The sequence below is a fragment of the Branchiostoma floridae genome, chromosome 1, assembly GCF_000003815.2.
Source record: "Branchiostoma floridae strain S238N-H82 chromosome 1, Bfl_VNyyK, whole genome shotgun sequence".
Classification (NCBI taxonomy): domain Eukaryota; kingdom Metazoa; phylum Chordata; class Leptocardii; order Amphioxiformes; family Branchiostomatidae; genus Branchiostoma; species Branchiostoma floridae.
The window spans coordinates 33020939-33031139 of NC_049979.1; the positions used below are offsets into that span (position 1 = coordinate 33020939).

The window sequence follows — 10201 nt, forward strand, 5'->3', positions numbered from 1 at the left end:
CATCATGAAAACTTTAAGGGGTTAGGTTTCTGATACACTAAAGTTTCGCGTTGACTTATGCTGATTTGTGCCTGTGGATTTGTCCTGTGCCGGCCACTCCCACCGTGTATAAAGTTGTACGTCTACTAGATTAATTGTAATTTACCCAGACGTCGTTTAAATTTCCGTGCTACATTTGCTTGCTGGGGACCAACGCAGCGCTATGGTAAATTACATGACGAACAACAAGGTGAACGGAATAACCGTGACCTAAGATGGGGAGGGCGTTCCACGCTGCAGTTAATCATGTTTGTTCAGGTCAGTTTGATAGCGAAATAAACTCATCAAGTCCATCGGTTGTGTTTAACAGAACATAGGACTAAACACACATAGTACGGTATACCAACAGTTAGATGTAGGGACCAGTACATTATACGGGTGCAAGGCATTTTTTTCTTCTTGGACCAATCCGAAAAAAAACAGACCTGGAAAAAAATCAGAGGAACAGGTTTCGCCAATTACAAAATGGACACACATTTTGGGTCTTACCGGGGGCCAAGAAGACAACAGGAGGAATTCAAGTAGAGTTTATTGTCAATTGTACCAAGTTTCTACAGTCAAAAGGTACAGAGACAGTTAGCCTTTATTACTTGGAAATGGGATTTTTAAATGCCAGTGGGAGTCCAATAATCCACCAAACAGATTCCTTTGTAGCAAAACTGACCAATTACCATTGTTTTGAGTATTGCCAGTTCTCAAGTTTCCACATACAATCAGGTTCGGATCCGGACCTGAAAATGATCCTCTGGACCTGAACGGGACCGGTACCTCCCCCTACCAACAGTAGATTTTTTTCTGTCCTTTCACGTCTTATTCTTTGACTTTAGATTTATTTTGTCATTCTATGGCATTAGACTATGATTAGTTATCTGTTTTCTGATACTTTTTCTCAATCTACAGTACAGAATATTTGTGCTCATATTACAGCTGCTTAACACAATTTATTGTGTGGTCGAAAACTTTTTTTTGTGGAAACGGCCGAAAATTGGTGCGAGCGCGGATGTCATCCATATAATCAAATCAACATGGCCTTATTAAAGAAAACAGCCAGTGCGCATGTCTAAAGCCCGCTCTCTTTCCCAGATCAGTCTGCAAGCTAGGCAAGGCATTAGTTCTACCCACCCTGGGGTCGAGATTTTCCCGGGTAACGTGGTCCACTAATGAGCCAAGATGGCGTCACCGGTTGTTCTATAACAAGTTTCTATATGCCTTGGCTACACGAACACGAAGTTTGGTTATCCTAGCACAAGCCGCTTGGGAGTTACACGACTTAAATTGGCGCGGGCACTTTTAGCCCCCCCCCCCCCAACACACACACAATCTGGATAGAAAATCAGCCCACAAATATCTTTGATGTAACCAAAAGTTTGCGTATAATTGATACCACACACGATGGCCCCAGAATTTCCAGACTTCTATTTAAGGTCAACAGCGGTCACCCGTAGGCTGTTACAGTAAACACGCAAAAAAAAAACGCCCCCTGTTTCCCCGGTACCGTGCGTTAGTAGAAAAAAACATTTCTACAAATATAAATCTTTATCTGGCCAGCATTGTTTTGCTGCCGTTAAGTTCGGAACATGTGACATGTAACAAAGCTGATGGCGTCATTATTGGTGACCTTGTTTACGACGGCATGGATTACCCCATGTCCCTATCAGTGCGACACGACATATGACCAAACATTATATTTAAATCGCTTACAAAACGCGCGCAAATCAACTCTTTCAGGACTTATATTGTCGACAATTATTATCTCCATATTTGTGTCTTATGGATTTTCAAAATATGGAGGCAATTTTGAATTACGAGCTTTTGAGTGTGAAAAAAAAACGATGTTCGACCTTACTTTTGCTGTAAAATATTTTTAAGTAGAAGTTGAAAAATCCCTAAGACTAAAAGTTTGATCTTACAATCATTACGTATATGATATTTTAAAAGATTTGGATTTTCAGTCAATTTTAGGACCAATCTAAATATGGTATTTGTCTTTTGTCCACCAAACACCCTTTCTAAATCAGCCAACTAGGCAGATTTCAGAAAACATTTAGAAAAAACTGTGCAGCACACCTTCACGGTAAGATTTGACGTGTACACGCTGCATGTTTTCATTTAATCTCGACGAAACACGTGCGAGGGTTGCTTTTCTAAATGTTATGATCTGTTGGAAGATTTTCCAGTTACTGTCACCCGATACTAAACGTTCGAATGGAACCTCTGGGGACCATTGTAACAAAATAGCGACCGAATTCCAGTCTTTAAACACCATAAGTTACCTTTTCAAAGATATTAACAATATTTCAGACATACAGAAACAGGTTTAAGCAGGGAAATGGTTACGAAGGTGTTGTGAAATTGATTTAGGTAAATAAATTTTGGTCCATTTCATTTAAAAGTCTTTTAATAAAAACTCTAACCTGTTAAGCCTTTTTTACAGAAATATTGGCGAGCAAACATGTGTGTGCAATAGAAGAATACGCGAGACTTTACATAACTCTCCGGGCTGGATCATGGACCAAGCACAGAGAGAGGATAGTTTAAAACGATTTAAGAGACGGTGAGGTTCTTTTTTGTGATCAAATCTAATGTGTATATTAATTACAATTTATTATAAATTCCATCATTCACCGGGATACTACTGCAAGCTGTAAGTGTATGTTTTGATAAGGTTATGGCGATGGCCACTAGTAATCCTTACTGATTATATCGCTGCAAAGAGCTTTGTTTTGCCTATCATTCGTTGTACAAAACATGAGGATGGTGATGGCTGTACAAATTTAACCAAAACTATTTAGTATCAAAAATTATTCTATTATATTAAGATGCTTTTTTGTTAAACTCATAACATGTTACACGTCTTAACGTATGTAATTCGCTAAATCTATCATATTGATATTACACCACAAAGGAGATTATGTATGGACGATGTTTACAATTTTGTTGACGGCAACTCACCGATAAGCTACCCGGCGCATGGTCTCTACGTAAGGCCCCTACGAGCAGTTTTGATTAAAGGTAATACCTTTATCCATATAGAGCAATATTTGCTTTTTTTTTAGCAATTTCTTCTAAGTTTGACATGACTTTTTCTTTCATCACTAACACTCCAACAAACGTATTGGTCCCAATGCTTGAGGTATACATTTCGTACTAGCCAATGATGATAGCACTATAGAAAAAAAAACCTTTACTCTTGTCATCTAGAGTTTTAGATAAGCTATATAAACAATCCATTGGTTTTTTTTTGGTGATGTGAATAAATAATTATAAATATCAATTATTATATATGCAAAAATTATGCTAATTTGATGACGTCATCAGCCCAAAATCCAAGATGGCGGACCGTATGGCCAGATCAAGAATAACAAGCTAATTATCCCTCAAAATTTGTAACTCCCTGGTATTTTTTCATCAAAAAACATCTAAATGAATGAATTTAGTCTATTTCCATTGCCCTTTGTGATAATTTGTTGCAAAAAAAATAGTTTTAAAAATTCAAGGTGGTGGATACAATATGGCGGAGCCTAACTCGTATCATAGATGTGCATGACGTCATTTTATGACGACATTATGACGTTATCGATGTTGCTATTGGCAATACAAGTCGTAATAAACATAATTATTCTGTTAGCTGCACTTGTTGTTACATTTCTGTAGAATAACTTGAAGTTTTCTGAGAATACCCTTTTTCCATGGGTCCGGCAAATATAATCAAATTGATGACGTCATTATTACGTCATCTTAAGTTAACATACCATCAAACGTCACATACTTGTCAGATATAATGTCGATATCATGTCCTAAAAATTTGGTGGCCCTACGGCACGTCTTTCAAGGGTTAGAGGACTTAGAAGTGGAGGGCTTCAAAAGCCCCGTCCAGGCATGACCAAAAAAGCCCGGTCTGAATAGGGTTAAAGGGATGCAAACCGTAAGCTAATATGCATACGGACTACTAACGTAGGCACCTAAGTAAGAACATTACCATCTATTGAATTTTAAAGCTAAATAAACAGTTAAAGAAAAGAAAAGTATGTGTGTTACAGACTGTGGATAAGGTCAATATCTTACTATGTACGCCAAAGTGTTACCAGGAAAATGTCAGAAATATATAGCATTAAAGAAATGTGCCTATTGCTCTCCAATAATGACGATGTGTTGCTGAATATCTTTAAAGGCTTGCGAATAGAATGGTTCTTTCATCGATCGGACAAGGAAGAGATTGAGGAAAAGGTAAATAAAAAAAGAGTTTATCCCTCAAACCACAATAGCTTTTTAACAACTAATCGTACCACGTGGGGTCAAAACTGACCCTATAACGTTTTGTTAAATACATATTCTTGTGACGTTTTTTGTTCCTTGTACATATGTATAGTTTTCTAAATCTATATGGAATATGTTCACATGATTAGGTTTGAATGATTTCAAATCATTATCATAATTTATGCAAAAGACCATAAGGAACATATTTTACACTAACCGCATTCAGACCGGGCAGGAGGTTTTGATGCCCGTACTATCTTAAATGTCGCATATCTCCTAAACGGCTTACGCTAGTACCACCACACTTGGTATCTTTTCAGAAAATGTAAATAGCAAACATATTGAGTGAATAAATAAAGACTTAGTAAAGATTTTGATGACATTTAATCACTGATCGGTAGTTGTTTTCGATATTTGGCGTTATCTTTGAAATGCATAATCTCATTATGCAGCCGCTTTGTCGATATGGTAGAAAAACCTTTAGGGTAAAAAGAAATTTTGTAAAAGTGAGCCATATGTCAATTTAACAAGGTCGTATTTTCAGTGTGCATTGCTGAAAATAATACTATGACAGGTAGACCTGAGAAGTTCTAAACATATATTTATGTCTTATATGCCCTAGCATTAAAAACAACCAAAGCAAATGAAAACAAACAAAAAAACAATTGCCATGTATGCTTTAAGCGTATCCATTTTAATTGTTGTCACATGTTTGTGATTCTGTTTTACATCTACGTTATTTACCGCTTTACAGGTGCAGTTCTCTGCCGAAAGGGGAGTTATAAAGACATTATCAAATTACAAGAAGGTCCGTGTTGAAGGAAATGGGACTAAAAATATGACAATAAAAACGAGGAGCAAATCACATTTGAATCTTCAGCTACAGGGAATAGTGTACGAGAATACGGACTTCGACACCAACATATTTGACAAAGGTTTTCTTTTTTACATATATTTATTATTATTACTCAGTCAACATACGTAAGTAGAAGCAAATACGACGAGAAGTTTCTAACACGATGTTAGTCGTAGTTATTGGGTATGGCCTGTCAAAAGGCCACGATGTACATGAAACGCCCCATAGCGACGGCTAACAGGGACACAAACCAGCGCGAGTACGTGTGCTGGGGAGGGAAGCCTGTCTGGACAAGCACACGGACATGTATCGGACCATAAAGCCGCGTTGTACGAAAATATCCAATAAGTACTACTAACGCTATTGTGTTAGAAATTTCTCTCATTTACGTGTGTTAGGGAGGGAGGCCTTAGAACTCCGCAAGCACGCAGATATTTAGGCTAAAACTCGACGTTGTGCTTGCAGGGCTTGCAATACGCCGCCTTTAAAACACTGAACAGAAGTGATGGTCTGCCGCGCGGGCGGCTTTATTTTCCACATGCTCTAATTTTCATTAAAAAGATATCCTTACCTTGTGAGCTGTGAGGTTTGTCTAGAGCACTGGCGGGTTGAAAATTGCGGATGTTGTGGTTTAGGTGAACTAGAAAGCGATTTTTCGGGTTAGTGGCAGATTCCAAGGGCCGGCAGGGGTGTTGGAGGAACATCCCCTATGCCCGGTAAACATACCATTTTCGGAGGAGCATCCCCTTATAAGGGGAGGCCATCCCCTTTTCAAGAGGAGCGTCCACTTGAAAGTCGAGGTGTGTCCCATTTTCTAGAGGAGTGTGCACATTCGCGAGGGATGTCCCCATTCGATTGGTCGGGGTGACAATAGCACAATTTTGATATACGCCTGGGTCAGTTTTGACCCCATATGGTGGTTTAACCCTATTCAGACCGGGGGAGGGGGGCTTTTGAGGTTTAGACTTTGATGTCCTATTACACCAGAACGGCTATTGATAGAGCCACCAAATCTAGTAAGTTTACCTAAAAAAATTGTTTGCAACAGTTTCACAAAGTTTAACAAATTTTCCATCGTTTCGTGTTGCCATGGCAACCGTTTGTTGACAGGCAGTTTTGCCATAAATCGCTAATTTCGGTTCTAACAATGTATTTTTCGCGTTTATTTGATATATTACTGCTATTTTGTTACATGAATAAAATCTAACGTTAATTAGAATATCTTTCATAATCACATATGCATAAATTATGCTACTTTTATGACGTCATCAGCCCCAAATCCAAGATGGCGGACCGTTTGGCCAGATCAAGAAACACTAGCTTATTTCCCCTTAGAATTTGTAAATACCTGGTATTTTTTAATCAAAAAAACATCTAAATGAATGTATGTATTAAGTCTATTTTCATTGTCTTTTGTGAATATTTGTTGCAAAAAAGGTAAAGTTAAAATTCAACGTGGTGGATATAATATGGCGGAGCCTTACTGGTATCTTAGATGTGCATGACGTCATTGTATGACGTCATTTTGACGACATTAATGTTGCTCCAGGTAACAAAAGTCGTAACAAACATTAGTATTCTGTTATCTGCACTAGCTGTAACATTTTTGGAGCAAAACGTGAAGTTTTCTGAGAATACCCTTTCTTCATGGGTCCGACCAATGCAATCAAATTGATGACGTCATGATTACGTCATGTTACGTCAAAGTAACGTCAAACATTCTTTACTTGTCAGATATTATGTCTATATCATATGAAAACTTGGTGGCCACACGACACGGCATTCAAGAGTTATAGGACTAAGAAGTGGAGGACCTCAAAAGACCCCCCCCCCCCCGCCGTCCGGGGATGACCAGAAAAGCCCGGTCTGAATAGGGTTAAGGGATACTTGCATTGTTTTCTAACTTAATTGCGAAGAGTTTTTTTCTTTGTAACATATTACCTTTTTTGTTTCAGTCCTGCTACAGTACTTGAGATTTAATGTTACTATTCCAATACACATTCAACATCGACAAGTCCCATGGCTGTATCGAAAAGGTATATTATTAGACAATAATATTAGTTAAGTAAGGTAAGAAATATTCAGTTCTTATGCAAATTCGCTACCTCAAGTATTCCAACTGATTTTTATTAAGTTTTCAATTACATAAATAGAAAAAATGCAGGTATATCAATTTGAAGATAAATCATTAACTTGAGTTCGAAAACAAAACAAAAAAATCGTTTCAAACATTTTTAGAGTTTAGAAAAGTCATCCTCGGCATATTGCAAAAAAATCTTCATAACTTAAAGAAAGACAACAAAACATATTTGATCATTTTGGTAATCTTTAGTCATGTCGACCATCTCCAGGATCAAGACCAAGATCACTATCGCTGTATAGAAAATTGAGGAAGTCTTAGACCATGCAACCTATATGGAGTTTAACCCTTCTTCGGGTCAACCATTCAACAACCTCCCGACAATTTACAAACGCCAACAACGCCTCTATATCCAGACCATGTGTTCTATACCATGACGTGTTCTACAGGGTATTGAAATCAAATCATGTAGCCCTCTTTTTACTTGCCAGATGGCAGTAAGAGATCTGCGACAGCAGAAAAAGCTTCTCATGGCATGTGGAATCTCTAAGGCAACTTCGACGCGCACTCAGCACGACCAAAAACGTAAATGTCACTGCTTTTATGAGCTAACAAAATATATAAAATGTGACTAAACGAAATTTAGTGACATAGATTTTTTTTGCTTTGCGTTTTGATCCAGACATGTTTTTTAGGCATTCGCTTGCTTGGTGTGGGCTCATTCCACCCCATTCATAATTTCGAAACGGCTGACAGTATGAATAGATGATGGTTCATACTCTTCTTCTGGATAATATCAAAATTTTATTCAGACGTTTCGGAAGGTATCCGCCTTCCTTCCTCAGTGAAACGAAAATGAAGACAAACAATTTCTCGGAACAAAGAATAATTCTTATGTTCTAAATAAACAAAAAAGGTAACGACTAAGGTGTTCTAAAATAAACAACACAGGTAACTATTGAGGTGTTCTAAACAAAGTTCTAAATAAACAAAAAGGTAACTGACAAGGTTCTATAATACATTCAAGCAAAGTAAAACTAAACTAACAAGGAAAAAGATATAAAAATATAATAAAGTGTATACATAAAACCATCAATCACTTCAGTAAACTATCCCAAGCACAAGAAAGCTTGCCTTCCGAAACGTCTGAATAACATTTTGATATGATCCAAAAGAAGAAGAGTTTGAACCATCATCTATTTATCATATCCTGGATGTCTAACCTTCACAAACGGCTGACAGTATGATTACCATGTTATGTGATGTGCTCATTAACTCTTATAATTCCAGAAATTTTGATATCAGTATGACGTAATAAGACGAAATAATGTCATTAATAATACCTAAATGTATCACAACAAATTTAGCCATAAACGGTTTATAAGTGTTGTCAAAATTTTAACCCGACATCTTGATCCATAATTGTTAAATATATCAAGATGCTTGTTTTAACATACAAAACCAAATTTCCTTGAATGAAAATTTTAACATAATGTTTTGTAACAATATACCACGTAGTGTCGAAATCCGAGTAAAATGAGCTAATTATACTATTATAATATGTTGAATTATGAGAACTTTGCAAGAATTCTTCTTTTAGCTAATTGAAGTATCTATACCTGTTATACGTTTCAAGCAGAATATTATACACCTTAAGACTTTGAGCTCCTCGAAGTTGGGCAAAAATTATTTTTTTTGAAGACTGAAAACATGGTATTGCCTTGAGGCTGCCTATGGCCTAAAAACATCTATAGGCCCATTGACTTCAAATTTATCCTGTACATGTTGGGACATAGGTTTCAGCATATTAAAATTCAAAACATTCCGTCAAACCCTTCTTGAGTTATTCCCTTCAAAGTCAGACACTAAACCTGCCATGCAAAACAAGCCGCTGGAAGTTTAAACCTATCCCATTTCCCCAAGGCATCAGTAGTTGTTTCCCCCTTAAAATTCATAGCCGCCCCATGTCCAGAACTCGAGATATCTAACCCCGATGTTCCGCTGCAGTACTGATCAGGCGGCTAGGGGGCCCAAAATATAATGGTTTCCAGATCTCAATCCATCCAGGCGTTGAAGAGTTATGGTTTTTTTTTAAAAAAACCCCCCCCCCCCCCCCCCCAAATACATACAAACGCTACCCAAAATATAACCTTCTTGGCGAAGGTAATATTTGGCATGTTAATTTTTTTGTTTATTGTATCTAATTATAATGATTTATGTAAAGGAAAGAAAGATCACGTTTTCCACCAACCCTAATCTGACCAGTAAGGGGAATGTTGAGAACATCAGCAACTTTTACATCACAAAACTCATTAATGGCTAGCGCTACAGCTACCAAATTTAGTAAGTAATCACAAATGTTTGACCGAAAAAGGTTTAGATCAATGACATAAGTTCATAATTATGTAGGTTGCCATGGCATTTTTTTATGTTAACGTACATTTTTATTCAAAACTACATTTGTTCCTGACATCAATTATATTCTATATAATTCGATGTAGCTTTAATGATTCAAAATCTATTATCTATTCAGAATTAATGACTTTATGCGCCCAAAAGTAGTTACTCAAGCAACTGGATGTGGTTTTGGAAACTGTTTGGCGGTTCGGATAGTATCCACTATCCTTCGTCAGTGACACTGAAGTGATCTGGAAAAAAAAAACCTGATCCTTTGTACCCTAACTATGAATTAAGACAATTTTAGATGTCCAATAGGAGATCCCGTTACACAAAGTCAAGCTAAAGACAATTTGGATTCCAATAGCAAACATAGGAAAAGCAAAGTTAACTAGAAGACAATTTTGGATTTCAATAGGAAACAAAGCTAAGACACAGTTAATGCAGATGAGTCATATAGCTCCTATAGTTTTAGTTGCAAGAGCTAAAAGTTGTGTTCCGCGGGTGGTGTGTGTGTGTGTGTGGGGGGGGGGGGGGGGGTGCTGTGTCTCAAGTGCCGTAAAGTTCCCTCT

At 37.3% G+C, this 10201-nt stretch overlaps 2 protein-coding genes across 5 annotated transcripts in view; one reads left to right on the top strand and one right to left on the bottom strand.

Annotated features, from left to right (window-relative positions):
- The window catches only part of LOC118410961 (homeobox-containing protein 1-like), a 1064572-nt gene that overhangs the window by 717681 nt on the left and 336690 nt on the right, over window positions 1–10201 (bottom strand). The gene's annotated exons all lie outside the window — the stretch shown is intronic.
- The window catches only part of LOC118410895 (beta-1,4 N-acetylgalactosaminyltransferase 2-like), a 36809-nt gene that overhangs the window by 5959 nt on the left and 20649 nt on the right, over window positions 1–10201 (top strand). For 2 of the 4 annotated variants that reach the window (XM_035812781.1, XM_035812787.1), the window contains exons 3-7: window positions 2474–2593; window positions 2945–3051; window positions 4211–4266; window positions 5051–5231; window positions 7108–7188. In XM_035812781.1, coding sequence (XP_035668674.1) covers window positions 2474–2593; window positions 2945–3051; window positions 4211–4266; window positions 5051–5231; window positions 7108–7188 — 545 coding nt within the window. Of the gene's footprint in view, window positions 1–2473; window positions 2594–2944; window positions 3052–4210; window positions 4267–5050; window positions 5232–7107; window positions 7189–7503; window positions 7711–10201 lie in introns of those variants that run through there. The other 2 variants (XM_035812798.1, XR_004830621.1) reach the window with 2 other exon arrangements.